The following is a 20,611-nucleotide window of genomic DNA, read 5'->3' on the forward strand; positions in this document are numbered from 1 at the left end:
ACGAGCATGCTCCTTCCTTCATACTTATTAAGTTTAAGCCTAGGAAGAGGTCAGCTTGCTCATGATTGGTGGAGAAACTTCCTGTTATGTAGATGATATCTAGGTACTGTGTGTGCAGTGCATGTGGTCTGTTCTATGATAGCGGACAATTCACATAGAGCCACATCAATAGGCGGTTCTATAGAGTGTCAGTATGCTAATGAGGTCGAAGAAGGGCAAAAAGAGGAAGGGGATTCTTGAAAAAGGGAGGAGAAACATAGTAAGTGATATACCTCATGTACACAAGATTGAAATGTAATAATTTAGCCTATACATTACAATACAAATTATGTCCTGATACAATCCCCTTAAACGGAATGACCACTATAGATGTGAGCTATACTGTCCTTTAACGTGCTGCGCTTTATGACTGGGCAGAGGGGCCTGAATTATAAGACTTCTCTTTGCTAGCTGGCAAAAAATGGAAGGGCATTCCTCATTGGGAATTCTCTGAGCCTGGAGAATTTTAATTTTGATGGGCTGCATATTTGAAATGGTGAAGTGAGGGTTTCAGGAAAAGACATACAAAATAATCTGGTTAATATGGTTGAATGCTCCTAGTCCATACCTATTTGGGAGCAAGATAAATAATTGCAAATATATGCTTCCGTAATTACATAAATGACTTGAGCTACGCAATATATAGGTTTGTCAAAAAAGATAGACTTTTATGTTTACTGCTAACATTTTTCAACGAATGCTGACATTAATCCTATTTTAGCCAAAACATATCCTATACCTATTTTTTAACTGAAAAACTGGTTCTTAAGAGTGAATATATGTGCCACATAGAGTATATGTTGGGTTACCAAAAGCTCCATCCCTTACCAAGATCGTTTGGACTTTCCCAAGAATTTGGAATCCTGACACATCTACAGACTGAGTTCAATTGCTATAGCGCTGTTCCTTCATGAATTTTGGTCATCCACCTTTGGAATTGGGGCTTGATCTTCTACACCAACTGAACTGCTTTGTGTAGAGTAAGGTTTAATTTTTCTTTCAAATGCAGGAGATCGCAGGAGACTATGAGCATCAGCAAATATTAATACAAGCTAGGTAGTGCGCACAGCATTAAAGAGACAGGTTCAGCCATACAAATCATCAATATTATAACTTTATTCCTGTCCATAGTTAAACACTGGGGAAAATATAATGATAGTTGACCTGTAAGCTATTCCAAATAGCAATAATAATAAAAATATATGATAAATAGCTTATGGACGCCAGGTGATCTGAGATGTATCACCGGCTTACTAAATTATAGAGAGACAACTTTGTTGATTTTATTTTCACCATGTGAAGCACCGAAGAGTGAATATATATGGATCCACCAACTATTGTGTTGCCACTGAGTGGTATCTGTAACCAGTGGGATTTTTTCTGGCATACCTCATCAGTACCAGTGCTGCAATGACGACATTGACCACCAGTACGGAGATACCTAAAACATACAAGCTGCTTTGATCTGTCTTGACAACGTCTTCTGTCTTGACAACGTCTTCTGTCTTCTCACCCTCTGAACCTTTGGAAAGAGGAAGCAGGTAGCAAACAACATTATGAGAAGTGTTAGCGCGTGGACACTGCATATATTGTAAATCAATTCAGGGAGCTCTACATCCACACAACACTACAATTTGCACTTCCTATCTTGCCCACTGCTAAATATCGATTTGCTTTAATGTGGATCTCTCACCTTCTCCCTGTGGAGGCAGCATTTTGTGAGCTAAACCAATAGTCATAAAATTGCAGCATCATTCAAAATAAACTAGTGATGTAATCAAGTGATGTAAACTAGTGATGTAATCAAGTGATGTAAACTAGTGATGTAATCAAGGGCATAAGGCACTTTGTGCTTCACTGATGTATTTAGTTCTTTGTGAATTAGTAGGTTGAATATTGGTTCAGCCCTCAATAAAGGCCGATCCTCTATGTCTGGGTGATGGGTACAGCTTAAGACAACACGTGTGTGAGTATCTGATTTCTTTTCACAAAAAAGAAAGGTCAGATCCATTTCCTGTAAGAAATTATTTGTAGAAACTGAGAAACCAAAACAGCAGATGTTCAGAAAGTGAATAGTCACCTAGTTTATAAGTAAACGTATGACTAAACCATACCTCTCAACATTAATGATTTAGAGCATGAAAAGGGGGGGGGGGGAAACTTTCTCACTAGATGGGAGTGTGCCATATGATACTGGGGTGTGCTCAGCACTTTGGAAGCCTGGGCTGCCTTCTTCCTGTCACATTTCAATGCAGAAAATCACAGCTAAGGAGCCCAAAATATGGTGAAATACACAATATTTATTGCAGATATGTTTCCAGAAAATGCAGTAAGGTACAAACTGGATGGTGTAGATATAGCACAGGGATTACACAGAGATGCAGAAGGCAGATAACAGCAACACAGCGGATGCAAGTGAACAGGTAGTTTGTAGAAATCCCTGAGAACAAGTGAACCAAGAGCACAACAAGGAACAGCACAGCAACATATAGCAACAACAATGACCAGCAAGGTATGCTGGGAGTGGCAGGTATAAGTAGAGAGACACCCAGGTGCAAGGGATAATTGGTGCAACAAGTGATGAAAGGGAAGACACAATAGCAGTACCTCTGGTGAACTGAGGCACTGCAGAAAGTACATGAAATACAAGTCTAAAGTCCAGGAGGCAGGAGTTGCCAATGCAAGCAGTGTGTAATGCAGAGAGCTGCAAGCAGATCCTGACACTTCCCCTCTCTAAAAGCACTCCTTCAGTGTCATGCACATTGAAAGGACATCACTAAGTGGGACATATCAGTGTGAAGCAGGACAAAGTCCTCATAATCAGGGCAATGTGACAATCCCCTCAAATCGGGACCAACTTACATTGTGACAGTTGGGAGGTATTACTAAATGCCTATTGCTTTAAAAGTCTCTAAAGAACCTTGCTGCTGTCTCAGAGTAAAGCTAACTACTTAGCAGTTCAACCAATAATCATGAAAATGCAGCCTATCATTTGCCTTAGAACCAGTGATAAGATGCCCTGGATTCAAATGAATATTGGTTCAGTCCACAAGGCTCTCTCCAATCTGTGTAAATGACAGGTACGCTTTAACTAATAATTTGTACATTATTATTACCATACATAAATAAAGGGGATGGTCTAAAAGATGAAGTAAAAACTTCTGGATAGTACAATGTTGTAGGGTGATATGTTCATATCCTAGGAAAAGTAAAATCTACGTTCACCGCTGAACCCATGCGGAACCAAAAGTAAACAAACAATTTCAATATGTGTATGCATGTGAACGCAGCTTAAATGACACTAGTAGGGATCAGGAGCGAAACACCCACCATCAGCCCTCATAGCGATATTTGGGGGAGCGCATAACTTAGCATGTACTAGACTTGCACATGCTAAGAAGTGACACCAACACTGTTCTGGTGCATGTGCAGTGAATCCCTAATCAGCTGGTCAAGCGCATGGGTATTATCGCCGGGCTCTCCCCCCAAATTTTGCTGTGGGGCCATCATAATCAGACCGGCTCATGCTCAGAAGAGGCCCTTTCTCTGCTTAGAGCAGATCTGGGTCCTCAGGAGGGTGACCCTGGGCCCTGTAACACTCGCCCCCTTCGTTATTTCCACCACTGGTAGGAATCATTTAGCTTTACCAATATTGCAATCAGAACGTAAGTGGGATTGCGTTCTAATGGCAGGACTAACATTATAGAATATCTCACCTGCAGTCTCAGATTCACTATGGCGCTTCAGACGGATTGGTCCTAGCACAGCATTTGCTTTCCAGACAGAGGAGCCCAGATCTCTGCGCTGACGGGTGATACACCCCTGATTACAGCGGGATCCTGAATCACTGGTGTCACATACCACCACTTGGCACTGAAGGTATACAGAGGTGTGTGTATACAGGAACTTGAAAGCACTGAAGCTGAATCGTGCAAAACCATTACCAGAGGGGAAGTCATGATAGGTGTCGTCCTTTGCGCATCTGAAAGGGAGAAAATTATTTAACCATACAATTTCTATATTGAACATTTTTATAAGATAGTCTTAGGCCAAAGCAAATTCATGTTAAACCGTATTCACGAAAGGAGGTTTATTTTTCTGGTACAACCTGATGAAAAAATTAATGTAAGATGAAATGATCTGACTTGAGTTTGGCATGATAACCATGTATTTTGCAATAGGTGAAAAAAATAATGTTAAAAACATTGAATGTCGGGTATAGGTGACAAACAAGCAATTAGGTGATGGAACCATCAGTAATCTTGCAATTCTTGGATCACGGTGTTAAAGTGGTAATTATTTGTGACTTGGATATACATATTTTGTCACTCTAGGCTGTGTTTTCCTATCACAAGTACATATATCCTCATATTTAATTAATCTAATGAGCATGGATTTTTTTTAAAGGCTGACAGTCATATGTGCTCCACCACTCTCAGAAGCATTGATACATATAAAATAGGCAAGAAAATAATAGACCTTGATTTATAAACTGGCACAAAAAAACAACAACTTATTAGGAGATTAAAACAAGGCACAATCTTACGCCCTGAAATTTTGCCGACCTGGGGCCTGATTCATTAAGGATCTTAACTTAAGAAACTTCTTATTTAAGTCTCCTGGACAAAACCATGTTACAATGCAAGGGGTGCAAATTAGTTTTCTGTTTTGCACATAAGTTAAATACTGACTGTTTTTTTCATGTAGCACACAAATATCAACTTTAAATTTCAGTGTACAAATAAGCTATCAAGTATTTGTGTGCTACATGAAAAAACAGTCAGTATTTAACTTATGTGCAAAACAGAAAGCTAATTTGCACCCCTTGTATTGTAACATGGTTTTGTCCAGGAGACTGAAATAAGAAGTTTCTCAAGTTAAGATCCTTAATGAATCAGGCCCCTGATCTATATGGCCTTTCCACAGAACAAGTCATGATTACGTCACAAAAGTTTTATCCTAACTGAAAGCCTTCTTATGGAAACATTCCTGAATATAGTTTAATGTGTTTATCTGATTCATATATACTCAATAAATATTCTCTGCCTACTTCTAAGATGTCACTCTTTCTTTGTTATGTAATGTAACACTTGAATCCATGAAGGATAAACATTTATTAGGACCTCAGCATAAGTTCAGATACTTATGAAATAATAAAATAATTATTGCAAATCACCAGAGGTAACTTAAGAGTCACACAGTTGGCACTGCAGCTCTACCACACTGTGACCCAGCCTATTTGGTCTTTTCACAACTTAAAGTGGAAATATGCAGGAAGCCACAGGAACCAGACATTGTTTTCAGTAAGTAAGTGTAAATTGCATCCTATATTTTACACAGTCTTCCAAGTCAAACGGATCTTTAGATCCGTGCGACTCAGAATACTTTGCAAATTACACAAACACGCCTCTATCTGCCTTATGGGCTGGGGAGCATGATGCACTTAAGTGTATCAGTCACAGCAGCCCGGTAAAGCAGAATAAATAAGTGTTAAAAATAAAAAAAATTGTGCTTCTTCCCCCCCAAACAAGCTGTTTTAGAGGGGGTGCACACGTTGTTTTAAATGTAATCATTTTTTTTAATACCGCAAGGTCTGTTACACAAGCAGAAAGCACCCACAAAAGATACGTCTCCTAGAGACCTATCTACGACTGCTTTTATCTCAGCATAGCATGTAAAGTGCATGAACATGTCTTTGCATTGATATGCTCGTCCACTAACTTCCCCGCTTCACCTCTCTAAGCACAGAGCGGTGCAAGGGGGAGATTCATCTCAGTCTGAAAGCAAACTGAGACTGATCCTTGGCTAAAAGTGATTTATGCACTGTTCATTTGGACTTGCGTCCGACTCTACATCAGGCCCTTAGTGTAAAGTAAAAAAGGAACAAATTTGCACTTTGGCAAAAACCATGTTGCACTCCAGAGGGAATATATATTAATGTAAAAATAAAGCTGTACAGTATTTGTGTGGTACATGCAAATATGTTCCTGCATACCAAAAAATAAAAATGCGTTTATACCCCTTTCATGGCAACGTGATTTGTCCGAGACCAAAATAAAGATCAAAATTGCTTTGCTCCTAATTCTAAATGAGCTCCAATATACATATTTTTGTGTTACACTGCTGGGTTCTCCGCTTACCCACGTCTGACAAGATCATAAGTAGGAGATTGGAAATTTGCTGTTGGTGATGCAAAACAGGTTTCTACAAAGAGAGTGAGGCCAGGATCCTGAGAATTTACTGTGGCTTGGAGGAACAGTGTGTTGTTGAGCTCAATATAGTACGGAGAGTCCTGCACAGGAGAGATGAAGTCCTGCGTTGGGTAGAAGGCCAGGCTGACATCATAGTTCCCAATCTCCTGTTGATTGTGGATGATATCATCCTCGGTAAGATACATGATCTCCACTGTAGAGTCACTGTCCAATTCACAGGTCACAATGAACTTCACCTGTTTACGCCTTGTGATCACTCCACTTGTTTGTAAGTAGATGGTGTTTGTATAATAAACTGTGTGGTCCTCCACCTGCACAACAAAAGCAAAAAGTGCGATATAAAGGGATGTTCCTATGTTCATGTACATTTTAGTTTCTCATAAAAACAAGGACATAATCTGCTTTTTTTGGTTTATTTAGGAACGTGAGTTGGAGCCATATAAAAATATGTACAAATTAATAGTACCATTTAGATAGTAAAGGCCTAGTGAAACAATAAACATAAAAAAACAAAAAAACAAAGCAAAAAACTTTTACTAACAGTAAACGATGTAAAATATATACATTTGCAAAATTGCGGCTCCTTTTACAACATAGTGCACTCAAAAGTGCACGTTCCTCTCCGTATACCTCTGTTCTGGCATTTTGCAACACAACGTAAAACTTAGGGAACTAGGCGTCCAGATTTTCTATAACCAACAGCTGTACAATGCTGCCTGTACTGCCTGCTAACACATTAGGCTTCACTTCTCTTATTCTTTTACCATTATGCCATGTAATGTAATGTATTATGTATTTTGCATACTTGGGACTTGGAATTCTTTACCTATGTATATATCTCTGTTTAATAATATATTTTCACATCAGCGGTGGACGGGGATGAGGGATCCTGGGCCCCCGAACCCTCTGCATCTACCATGCAGCGGGCCCCATTATCTCCATGGGCCCCCGGTGCACTGCACCGGCTGCACCAATGGTAGTTCCGCCACTGTTTCACACTTCCCCTTTTATCTCTCATCCCCTTGCTAATAATCTGGACAATTATGAGTTAGCATTTTGGAATATTATGTTTCTTATTATACATATGTACTACTACCTGAATGCTGCCATAGGTTTAAGAAAATATGTTCCCTTTGCCATGTATTGAGTACACGTGTGAGATCTGTTATCCAAAAATCTTGTTATCCAGAGATTTCAGAGAACCAGTCATTGGAAAAGGTAAGTAGCCACAGCTGCTTGGTGATCATGTCATACAAATGATCACCAAGCCTTTCTTCGTACAGTCTCAGTGAGGAGCACTACTAAATAATTTAATGAGCATGGGGATGCCAGGGCCGTTTTGGGGAAAGGTCGGTAATATTACTATAGTGTAGTATAGTATATTTCATGCATTGAGCTCTATATTAATAAATCACATTGGGCATGCACACTTTTGTATAGTAACCACATTGAGTGGGTGCCATGAATACATTTCGCAGGGGGCAAATGAAAAGTTCCTGAAAAAGAGCACTAAGGATGGTGAGTATAACTCCCCTTTACCCACACATTTTAATAAAACATTTGTGTGGGATATTTTTTAAGTCTCTTTATAATAAATCCCAATAATGAATGTAGGTTGCTCAAAATTGTTTCATGTAATACTAATCATGGCAGCGCCTAGTCTGCAATTACTAAAATTGCAGAATTAATTTGACCAGTAATAATGTATTTACTAGTTCAGCCAACTTGACACCAAGTACACACTCACACAAATTGTACCTACCTTTTTAACTGTGCCACAACCCCAGTATGGCACCTCAAATACAATAGGATTGAGCGACTTAGGAGTACAGGATGCATCAGCCAGTGTCAACTCATTTCCACTATATCCCAGTGCAGCGATATAATCTGAATCGAAAACCACAGTGAAGGATTCTCCAGAACAAGCCAATGAGCCTGTAATACAGAACAAGTAGCATAAATGGTCGCCATGGCAATATAGGAATTTCAAAGCAAGAAGATAAAAGGTCACAATACAATTATAAATGTTGTAATGTCTTGCCTAGTGTGAAATATAAGAATATTTACAGAGTAAGTCACAGAGTAGTTCCGTTACCATATAAAGGCATAAGGCCACAGTGTTAGTGATTTTATATGGATCTGTGAAATCTGAGGTGACTTCTAATATCCATAATAATCTACAATAGTGAGTATGGCATTTCTTATAATACACATGTTTACATACCGAACACTGAAGTGATGATATCAGATATTATTTACAGGAGTTTAAAAGATTCTTTAGCTTCATCGATCTAACTCAAGTGTTCTACATAAACTACCTTTTTAGTTCGTAACCCCAAACATCTAAGACATTGGTGGATGCTAACTACAGTGCCCCCATTTCTGAATTCTCTGGGCTATGGAAGATTTCAACTTACCGATTTAACTAGTAAAGACTGCAGTGCTAAAAAAATTTTTTTCTAATGACACAAGTACTACTGTACTCTAACACTTTACATCAGTTGATGGGCAACAGGCCACCAAGGAGCCATACAGTACGTGGTCCTCACTCACAGCCTGTTCTGTAATGGAATAGTGTCATCTTCTCACTCATTGATCAGTGTTACAAATCAACTATGTTCTAAGCTGTAGTATTGTAACATTCACATACATGTGTAGGAATATTCATAGCTTGATAGAATTATAATTGTACAAGTCACTTCTCCTAATACACTCTGCAAATGGAAATACTGTTTTGTCCAACAGGAAGACAGGAGTGTACAGCCATATTTATTCCCCGGAAATCTGAGATCTGAAAACCTTTACTTATATATTTGTAATTATTGTAAGCAGAACATTTATATATATATATATATATATATATATATATATATATATATATATATATATAAATATATATATACAAGTTAACCCGTGCATGATACTCATGCATTCTAGTCAAATCAAGCTACTTAAGGTGTTAAAAAGGTTCTTCTCATGCATTTGGGGTTAGGCCAGGCCTCCTCAGGGGAAGAGCGTTACTTCCCGACGTAAGCGCCCTTTTTTAACGTGGTTTTGTCCACATGTCACCACCTCATCATTTTTCTCCATCACCTCATCCTTCATCTTTATCGCCACATCTATCCAGATGTCTATCCAGACACTCCTCTCGCTCTGTCACCCCCGGCAACCACCAACCACTCCCCACTGTCACCCCCGGCAACCACCAACCACTCCTAACTGTCACTTCTCCTTCAAGAAATATATATATATTTTTTTAAAATCTTTATAAACACTTTTAACTATTAACAAATTAAATTAACAAATTAAAAACATCTTAGTATACCAAATTTCAGCCCTTTCTGAGTTTTTTTTTCACACACGCTAAGAATTTAGTAGGTCAGTGTATAACTCCGTCCAGCAGGTGGCGCTGCAGCAAATTTCAGCCCTTTCTGAGATTTTTTCCCACACACACTAAGAATTTAGTAGGTCAGTGTATAACTTCGCCCAGCAGGTGGCGCTGCAGCTTGTTTTTTTTTCTCCACACACACAGACACACGCCACTAGGCTTTTATATAGTAGATATATATATATATATTTGATATTATATTTAAGCTTCATTCGCTTGCATGTTTAAAGAGTGAGGGACTGCTTAGAATCCCCAAGCCCAAAAATATTCAAAAAATGCTTAGAAGTTAAAAGATAACTGAAGTACCATTTCTAACCGCCATGTGGTGATATGTGTCACTTATTTCAGATCTTGTTTATTCATTGTACTTTGTACAGTGTGGTTTGAATACTATACTAGGAAGTATTCCATGCTATTATATGTATAATATCCAAGTGTCCAAATGTGGAAGTTGGAGAAAAAGGAACGGTGGAAATGCACCTATGAACAGCCTGTATTATCACCCCTGTGATAATTCCCCATTAAATAACTTTACTCTTTTTAAACTTCTTTCTGGACACCTATGACACAGAAAGTCCTCTACTCCTAAAAGACTCACAAAATTCACATATTATATGTGGATATTTATGTTTTTTTTATACTCACTGTTGTTGGACTGTGGCAATGCAGTATAGGTAGTAGAGAAACCATAATATGAGTTGGCATAATCGGCGCTGAACATCAAAGTCAAAGAATTGGAGGTGGTCTCCACTTCTGCTACTGTACGCCCACATAGTATGTCCAGGATATTTGAGTCTGTGCTTGGGCCGTCAAACAGAGCAATGAAGTCAAATCGGCAGGCAGCGTCTGGTTCAACACTATAGTGGAACAGAATTTGGATATATGAAGACAATAAAAGTACAAAACAAAAGACTAAAACCAGGAACATAAAATATAGAATAACTGTGAAAAAGCTAGAGCTATATTAAAAATGTTCTGCTATGAGACAGGAAATGTTGTCACAAATATACCACACCTCCCAACTGCCTCACTGAAAACATATGGGATTATATTAGAGTGTGGCCTGGTCAAATTTGGAAGTTTGGGATGTATAATATGCAGATAAAGCACATTTAATTTAGATGAACAGTGAAATCAAGTACATGTCGCATGTCGTGCCCATCATGCTGTTCACATCTAACTCCGTTGTACTATCAATGGCAAACAAGTGGGCTGAGTTAGTGCAGCACAATTTCAGCTCATTATCCTCGCTTCAAAGGTTGTGGATCAATAAAAGTGCAGAAGGGGTAGATTTACTAAAACGTCTAAAACGGAAAAGTGGAGATGTTGCCCATAGCAACCAATCATATTCTAGCAATCATTTATCTAGTACATTTTAGAAAATAATTGCTAGATTGGGCAGCATGGTGGCGTAGTGGTTAGCACTTCTGCCTTACAGCATTGGGGTCATGAGTTCAATTCCCAACCATTGCCTTATCTGTGGGGAGTTTGTACGTTCTCCCCGTGTTTGCGTGGATTTCCTCCGGGGGCTCCGTTTCCTCCCACATTCCAAAAAACATACTGGTAGGTTAATTGGCTGCTAACAAATTGACCCTAGTCTGTCTGTCTGTGTGTGTGTTAGGGAATTTAGACTGTAAGCCCCAATGCGGCAGGGACTGATGTGAGTGAGTTCTCTGTGCAGCGCTGCGGAATTAGTGGCACTATATAAATAAATGGTGATGATGATAGAATCTGATTGGTTGCTATGGGCAACACCTCCACTTTTCGTTTTATGAAGTTTTTTTTAAATCTACCCCCAAATGTCCAAACAAAATGTACTCCATTTGTGTCTCTAAACATTTGCACATATAATATATTTTATATATTTTTGACATTTCGGGCCTGATTCATTAAGGAAAGTAAGGCAAAAAAAATGAGTAACTTTGCACCTTGGCAAAACCATGTTGCATTGGAGGGGGAGGTAAAGTTATAATGTGGGGGCAGATTTATAGTTGGGGTAGGGCATGTCCTAGATGAACTTTAAATTAAGCTCAGTAAAATGCAATGGAATTCGGTGGGAATGCTCAATTAAGTTCATAGCTTCAGAGAATCTTTGAGATGACCGTCTAATGCTCTTTGAGAACAAAGTACAAGGTTTGTCTAGGCTTTAACTAGTGCTGCTTTTCAACTGCCATATATACTAGTCGTCAGTGGTAGTCAGTAACACGGCGCTGTAAAACCCAATATCACTTTAAACGACTCAAAAATAATGATGGGTGTAAGTCCGACAGTAATTAAATGACTACTTACCATATATCAGACATGAAGTTTTACCGAAGATTTAAATTACCGTCAACTGTAAAATCCGAATGCCCTAAAGAGCTACAAATGACGTCATTTACTATGGACTCAGTGAAAGTGGCGCTTTTAAAGCGCCAATACCCGGACCACGTGCCATGTATAGTGGAATACAGGCGTGGGGTCCGAGTATTGCTGCTTTAAAAGCGCCGTTATCACAGTCTCCACAGTAAGTTACGTCATTTGGTAACTCTTTAGGGCATTCAGATTTTACAGTTGACGGTGATTTAAAACTTCGGTAAAACTTCATGTCTGATATATGGTAAGTAGTCATTACTGTCAGGCTTACACCCATCATCATTATCATCATCATCATTTATTTATATAGCGCCACTAATTCCGCAGCGCTGTACAGAGAACTCACTCACATCAGTCCCTGCCCCATTGGGGCTTACAGTCTAAATTCCCTGACATACACACACAGAAACACAGAGAGACACACAGACTAGGGTCAATTTGTTAGCAGCTAATTAACCTACTAGTATGTTTTTGGAGTGTGGGAGGAAACCGGAGCACCCGGAGGAAACCCACGCAAACACAGGGAGAACATACAAACTCTTCACAGATAAGGCCATGGTCAGGAATTGAACTCATGAACCCAGTGCTGTGAGGCAGAAGTGCTAACCACTACGCCACCGTGCTGCACCCATGGGTATTCTCAATTCGTTTAAAGCGATGTTGGGTTTTACAGTGACGTTCTACCGTACCCCACCCCTGGTCGCAAGGGTCTCAAAGTGACTGAGTAGATTAAACTAACTTACAAGATTTCACTGAATGACAGTTTCACTTTTGTGTTCTTTGGTACTTCCAGGTTCCAGACACAAAATGTAAAGTGGTCGTGCCGTTGAGGATAATTAGGGCTGGAGATGGTTCCTGAAATACCATTTAGGTGTCCACCACACTGAACATCTTAAGAGAAGTAGGGAAAACAAAATAAGTACCATAAGTTCATTCAAAAGTTATATAACAGAAGTTTCCAGTATTTTTAAATATATATATATATAGCAACTAAGCCAGTTCAGTAGCAATGTGTATATAATAGCCATTATATTTATTTGTTCATAATGATGGTCACTTTTACTACCTTTTTAAAGGGGTTCTAAGCCCAACATACAAACTGTTTTTAAGCATAGTGATACATGGGAAGGAATTCACAAAATTAGCATTGTTTTAGTCTTTAAACTGTGTTAAAAATCATCTTAATACCGTTATATATTAAAAAGGGAAAAATAAATATATTTTGTTTCTAACACAGAACTTTAGTTATTTGGTTGATTTATTTTTGCATTGGCACTAGTTATTAATTTCTAAAAATTATGCAAACATGACAATGTATTCTTTTTACAGATATCCTAGAATGATATGAATGAAAAAATTAATAAATAACATAAAAGCACAAACAAATAGCTTTCTACTCCAAGAGAGATAAATAGAGGTTCCCAATATATCATAGTTACATTGATAATTACCTTAAAATAAAAATTATATTATATAATCATAAAATATTCATATTCTGGGAATATTATTTGATTTATATGCAATTAATAAAAGGGAAAAATAACAGACACTGCATGATCGATATAATGACATTAGGGGTAAATGTATTAACCTCCGGTTTCTTCAACTCCCGCGAGTTTGGCGTCTTCGGCGCTTAAATTTAAAGCGGCGCTGCCTTGTAAAGGGAAATTTACCCCTAGGTTTTAACAATGTTTACAGTCTCCTTTACATGCCTTTAAAATCTCTTAATGCACACTGACATTTACCAGCACCACATCTGCTGTGCCATAATGTTGATTGACATTTTTAAAGTCATAATGGAGTTTAGAGGATTGAGCTCTTGCACAGTCCCCATTCCCCTCGCTGGCTGTTAATGACAGACTTCTGTTGTAGCAATGAGGCCAAGAATCATTTTATCCTATTACTGTCCCTGTGATCTTTTAATGCAAATATACCAGCATAACCATTTGCCATCCCCAAGACACCCTTGGTCCTTGCCATGCCTCCCAACACTGAGACATGGAGAATAGGGACACTATAAGACCGCCCCAGATTCCACCCCGTCCACTTTTAAGTGAAGGCCCACCCATTTTTGCAATAGCTCAGCCCCTTTTGAGGTCAGCGATTCGGGACTGTCCCGCTAAAACTGGGACAGTTGGGAGGTATGTCCTTGCTTGTGATAGCTAAATCAGGTCTCCTATGCAAGGCATTACTATTAGATCCAATGGTCGAAGTGGAAATTTAGCAGTGGGGGTATGAAAAATGTAATGGGAATGTAAGTGAATGGAGTTTGATAGTTGTACAATGAAGACAGTAGGAGAAGTGGTGGTATGACATGCCACCATATACACCCCACTTCCACCACTGTTTTTATGGGAGTCTTCATACTAACCGGATGTTGGATGATAGGAGATTGAGCAGTGGTTTGAAATCACCCCCCCCCCTCTCTGCACATTGTTCTACCCATTGTGCCTCTAACCCTTTACTATCCCTCTCAGAACACACTGTAAATAGAGGCATACAGCTGGACAGCCCAAGCGAGGGGGAGTTGGAAACTGCATCCTCTACCATACCAACAATGAGAAAAATCCCTTCCATCTAATTCACAGACAATGAGAATGTGCTTCACTGAAAGCTGGGAAGATTGTGTGAAATACTTATTTCAATAATCCTGTGCTGTAACCCGCAGCAACCTATCAGATGTTAGCTTTCAGCAGTCTTGTGGTGTCAGATTAATGAAAGCTAGTAGCTAATTGGTTAACACCTCTTGTTACGCTTTACACTAAGTTATTTAATAAGATTCAATATGCAGCTTTCACTGCAGTAAAGGTTTCTTTATAGACTTGTTGCTCCAGAAAACAAGACAGACTGAAAAAAAATAGGGGGCAACATAGTGTGATAATAAGCTTTGCAGGCACAAGCCCTGGGAAATATGTATTCAGCAGCTAATCAGATCGCCAGTACCTGGTCCCTGTCCTTCCATGTGTGCCTCGGCTGGGGGCAGAAGAGGGGAGGAGGGATGTAATAATATAAAAAAAAAAAAATCACAAAAATATAAACTCCTGTTCCCCCTCCCCCCAAATAAACCCCCCAAAGCTCCACGTTACTCACTTTTCAGAGTTTCCAAGTTGATTTTTATGCAACTAATATATCAAACTGCATATTTTCCTTGAAAACTTCTCTAGTTTTCCTTAGTTTGAAAATTGCTACAAGTCTATATGCGTTATTATTAAAATTATTATTATTATTATTATTATTATTATTATTATTATTATTAATAATAACATATATTTATAGGGTACAACATGAGGTCTGCAGCACCTTACAGAGGGAAAACAACAAGTCAGTACATGGTATACAGGACAATACAGTAAACAGATAACACTACAACTCTCAACATGGCTTCTGGGGTGTAAGTTTTATATTTAGCGCAGGCAGAAACCTGTGCCCATTAGCGTGAGCACAGCTAAAAGGTTTAGAGCCACTGAAAGAGGTGCAAAGACAATGGAGGAGTGGAGTCAATGGGCAGAGAGCCAATGAGGAGGTGCGCAGTGTAGCTGGTGAGCAAAAGTTATAGGTAATGAGAACAGGAGGGAAGAAGGCCCTGCTCTCTAGAGTTTACAATCTAAAGGGAAAGGGGCAGACAAACGGTTGACACATGGGAGTGAGCCAATGTAAGGAGTTATGAGGGCAAGAGTGGAAGAGATGGAGCATGAAAGAGGGAGAGGCATTCATCATGGTGAAATGGTTAAGTGGAGGACTGATAGGTTTTTCTAAACAGGTGGGTTTTCAATCACCATTTGAAGCTATACAGACTAGGGGATAGTCTGATAGAATGAGGGAGATCGTTCCAGTGGTGGAGGCTGCATGGGAGAAATCCTGGATAAGGGAGTGAGATGTGGTTACCAGAGGGGAGGAATGGCAACGGTTATTGGCCAACCAGAGAGGGTGAAATTAGCAGGATCAAAAGAATAAAGATTGCATCTAGAAAGGTTAGATATTGGTGTTGGAAGGATGAGGAAAGAGTGAGGGAGAGGAGATGGTGACCAGAGAGTAGGAAGGGACATTTAGAGAAGTCAGAAAGAGCACATTGATGGGAGAAGAAAAGGTCAAGGGAGTGACTGAGACAGTGGGTGGGGGAAGTGGTCCATTGTGAGAGACCAACGGAGTAAGAAAGGGCAAGAAGTTTGATGGACGCTGGGTCTGTGGGGTTGTCGATAGGCATGTTAAAGTCACCTAGGATGATGAAGGGGAGGTCTGAGGAGAGGTAATGGGGAAGCCAGGTAGCAAAATTATCAAGAAATTGGGAAGTGGGACTAGGATGGCGGTAGATGACTGAGACACCGAGATGAATGGGGTAGAAGGGACAGACAGAGTGCACTTTAAAGGAGAAGAATGAAAGGGAGGGCTCAGGGGAGATGACAAAAAAGCTACAATTGGGGGATAGGAGGATGCCCACCCCGTTGCCTGGGAGGTCATCAGGACTGACTGAGTGAGGGAAAGAGAGGCCTCCATAGGAGAGAGCAGCGGGGGAAGCAGTATCAGTGGAAAAAAGACAGGTTTCTGTGATGGCAAGAAGGTTAAGAGAGTTGGAGATGAAGAGGTTGTGGATAGAGGGCAGTTTGTTGCGGATGATCTGGAATTCCAGAAAGCACAGGAGAAAGGGAGAGTGGGGAGATATGGATGACATTGGCGGGGTTGCTGGTGCGTGGTGGTGGGCTGGATCTGGGATGGAGATGAGGGCTGGGGCTGAGGATGGGTATTGGATGGGAGCAAGGGGACATGGATGACGTGCTGGAGACTGACTTACTGACCTGTGTGGGACTGACTGACGTGTGTGTAGGTAACGTGTATGTAGCTAACGTGTATGAAACTGACTGGTGTGCATGAGACTGACTGACGTGTGTGTAACTGACAACGTCTTACAACATGTTGTTTCATGCAGGAGATTAATGTATTTCTGGATATTGTCAACTTACCATTTGCTGGAGTAACGGAGTAATACAAGAAATATGCATGCCTATCATAAGTTGTGGAGGCGGTATGGAGCTTGACATAAACGTTGCCTGGAGATTCAAACACAGCAATCCTTTGAGAGTTTGGGCACAGTACTCCAAGCTCTCCTAAATTCTCATCCAGTAAAGTAATGTTTTCTTGTGAACAATCTGCAGATGGGTTTAAACTGGGAAAGGCAAATATTTTAACATTAGCATAAAAATAAAAAACAGCTGCAACACTGAGAAGTACAAAAATAGGCTTCTAGGATATGTTTAAGCCAGTGGTCTTTCACACCCCTCTGCAGACTCTCAGATGCAAATTATCACAAAACACAGCTTAATTTACACATATATAATACCAAACACATAATAATAATAACAATGTGCAGCTTTTATAAATTGACTCTACCAAACACCTAAAACACATAATAATAATAAACAACAACAACAACAACAACATGCCGTTTTCATAAATGTAGGGATCAAAGAGATCATATTGAGAGCTTGAACAGTGAATTCATTCAGATCTTTCTATCAGACCGAACGAAAGGCAGTTTATAAGGGGTTTTTTGGTCTATAAGATGGACATATAGAAGGTATGGAGTTTTAATTGATAAAAAAAATGCATTTATTAAAATCATCTGAGCTTGCAAGTCTCTTATTCCGCATATATTTTTAGCTGACTTTTTACCTATTTCAAAGTTTAAGTTCAGTTATTATCAAACTGAGTCATTAGTGTCTTTAAATGGGCACAAGTTTTAGTATCTTTTCTAATTAGATTGCAAGCTCTTCATGCAGGGATCTCTTTCATTCTTATGTTTATAGTAGATGATGGCTCCATATAAATTAACCTATACATACATTCAAGCCTGTATACACATATACACATACATATTCAGTACGAGCAACTCTGTAGTAGGTATTCATTAATGCAATTGCATTTCTATATGAACACAATTAAAACCAAGGCCTGTTTAGAGCTGCCAATGACGTTTGGGTGTCTGTATTGCTCCCCTATATATTTTAATGTACTGTATGTATAATTATGGAGGATATGAAGCTGTAGACTGCATTTATATTAGTGCACCTACAATTGTATAGACTCTTTGTTATAATAATCACAAAGCAAAAAAAAACATGTACATGTCTTCTTAAATCCTTTTTAGATTGCCACCCCGGCAATATCCTGGGTATATGAACTCGGGATATTGCCGTGGGGACAGATCCTCAGACCCAGGCATATACCCGGGTAGACCGTGTTCACATTGAAAACGGGTCTGCCCGGGTCTCTCTGGCAACATCACAAGAAGAACTTTGATTGGCTCCTCTTGTGATGTTTTTTTCTTTTTTTTTTTTTAAACTTTTCAATTGGTGTCTGTGAGACCCGGGTTTTGACCCGGGTTGAAAAACCCGGGTCTGAACGTTCACACTGCAGGCTACCCGGGTTGGACCCGAGAATAACCCTCTAAAAGACCCGGGTTCAATCTCCGGGTCATCCGACCCGGGTAGATGCAGAGGACTCCTTTCACACCAAGCCTAGACCCAATAACCCGGGTCTTTAAGGCAGTGTGAAAGGGGTATTACTTATCCATCAATCCAAACCAAAGGGGAATAAGGTTAGCAATATAAAAATAAATTCCCTATATTATCCTTGTCATTTTGTCTGTGACATAAGGAATAATAAATAATATATTTCCCATGGAAAATAGACCTGTTACTGGTACAATGTTTTTTGTTCTCACTCAAGAACGGAGAAGACGACTCTGGTTTTCTCACTGGATGGCCTTAATATATTCCAGGTGCAGTCAGAATCTGCATTAGCTAGAATCTGGACTGGTTTGTAGACGTCTGTATAGCTGATATCAGCACATGCTGTATTAGAGACGGAAAAGAAGAAAAAATGGTTACAAATAGACAAATTAAAAAATAACTTCAGAAAGTTCACCCTGATAAGAAGCAAAATGAAATTTCTTATAGCCTTACAGATTCTGGCAATTTTGTTTTTCCTTTATATATCATGACTATTTAACATGAGGACATGCACTGAAAATGGAGGGAAGTAGGTGCAAAGAAAAACTGAGGAAAAACTACTTCACAGAAAGGGTAGTAGATAAGTGGAATAGCCTCCCATCAGAGGTGGTAGAACAATTTAAGCATGCTTGGGATAGACATATGGATATCCTTACATTCTATGCATTTTGCCGTAAAGTCTATGTTTCTATGTCCAATCATTGGCATACAGAAAGGATTCAACTTAAGCTGAGTACAACAAAAGTGTACTGTACACTGTGCAGTTGTAGTAAATAAACCCTAAATGAGCAATTAATTTCCTTCGTACTTTCATGCCTCTCTATCTATCCCCCCATCATCATTATTTTTGCTGGAACAAACAGCAGACAGGTTCATCCTCAAGGCCAAAGGAACAAAAGATATTTTAAAAAAAGTGAATTAAGTTAGCTTAATGCTAATGCTGCCACATCAGGGGCGCACGGAGGATTGTCGGGGGGGGAGTTTCCCCCCCGACCCAAAAAAAAAACAAACAACCCGAAAGAGAGCTTTAGTCAGATCTGTCCTATACAGCAGCCGCGGCGCTGTCTAAGAAGCGTCCGCGGCGGTGCTGTATACACTACACAGCACCGCCACGGACGCTTCTTTGACAGCGCCGCGGCTGCTGTATAGGACAGTGGCCACTTAGTTAGCGCAGGGGGGGGGTGTCTAGAGACTCAGAAACCCCCCCTGCGTGCGCCACTGCACATTGAACAGTGCTGTCACATTCCCTTATGGGCAGGTGGCCTGTATGGGAAAGTGAATTCAGCACTGCTGACAATTATGCAGTAAATGTCCTGCAAAATACTACAATGACAGAATTAATAAGAGAACAAAACAAAAATTACTTTTCTGTTCTTGCTATAATATTATCTTCCATAACTTAACATTAACACAGAGACTCTTTGAATCACTACATGTTATCTGCATTGAGAATTATGGCACACAAACTATTGTGGGTCCTTAGTTATGGACCATGTACATACCGGCAGCTGGTACAACCTTCTCTTGAGCTAACGAAAAGGTAGCGAAAAAAAGCAGGGCTAGGAGAGTCCCTGCCGGAGACATCTTAAAAAAAGATGTTTATAAAAGGATTCACGCGTATATATGTGAAATGGGAAAATAAATAATTGTATATATACAGGTTTGGAGACCTGCCCTGTCCTTCACAAGTTTTCGTTGGGACAAATTGTGATAGTCCCAGCTGGCAATTCTCAGAGTCTATCTCACAAGTAGCAAAATTCTATGCATATTACGGAAATCAACACCTGCTACCTTCTCATACATGGCTTGGCATAAATATTTACTGTACAGATTACATTATTTATTGTTTTTCCTTTCACATGTTGAGAAAGTCACCAGTATACTACTCTCTTTGATCAGAAAACCATTCATGATTTCTGCTGTAGATGCTGCCATATGTCCATTTCATGCCTCAAGTTACTAAGAGATATTTACGAACCATAAAAGACGATGGACCTGCAATGCTTCTTAATTAGCACAAACGCGCCGATTTGTCCGCGTAACACTTGTAGGTGAACGTTTATTTCCAGGTTTGGAAATGGCACTGTAACATTAGTCTGCGCCTAATTTTG

The 20,611-nt window shown here is 39.6% G+C and overlaps 1 protein-coding gene across 1 annotated transcript; it reads right to left on the bottom strand.

The window, feature by feature from the left end:
* Positions 1 to 1,373: 1,373 nt before the first annotated feature.
* Positions 1,374 to 20,084, bottom strand: CUZD1 (CUB and zona pellucida like domains 1). Its single transcript, XM_075215533.1, has 9 exons — positions 20,003 to 20,084; positions 18,713 to 18,842; positions 16,953 to 17,155; positions 12,738 to 12,885; positions 10,285 to 10,496; positions 8,014 to 8,186; positions 6,180 to 6,562; positions 3,756 to 4,021; positions 1,374 to 1,561 (listed from the first exon to the last, which is right to left on the bottom strand). Exons 1-9 carry the CDS (start codon positions 20,082 to 20,084, stop codon positions 1,374 to 1,376), a joined length of 1,785 nt encoding a protein of 594 aa, XP_075071634.1.
* Positions 20,085 to 20,611: the final 527 nt, after the last annotated feature.

Source organism: Mixophyes fleayi, chromosome 6 (assembly GCF_038048845.1).
Source record: "Mixophyes fleayi isolate aMixFle1 chromosome 6, aMixFle1.hap1, whole genome shotgun sequence".
Lineage (NCBI taxonomy): Eukaryota > Metazoa > Chordata > Amphibia > Anura > Limnodynastidae > Mixophyes > Mixophyes fleayi.

Bases quoted from the DNA above. Each gene is read 5' to 3' on its own strand.
- CUZD1 (XM_075215533.1), bottom strand. From the start codon at position 20,084: ATGTCTCCGGCAGGGACTCTCCTAGCCCTGCTTTTTTTCGCTACCTTT. The intron at 17,156-18,712 runs GTGAGAACAAAA...TGCCTTTCCCAG, and splicing joins GTCGTCTTCTCCGTTCTTGA to TTTAAACCCATCTGCAGATT. The intron at 12,886-16,952 runs GTAAGTTGACAA...ACTTCTCTTAAG, and splicing joins CTCCGTTACTCCAGCAAATG to ATGTTCAGTGTGGTGGACAC.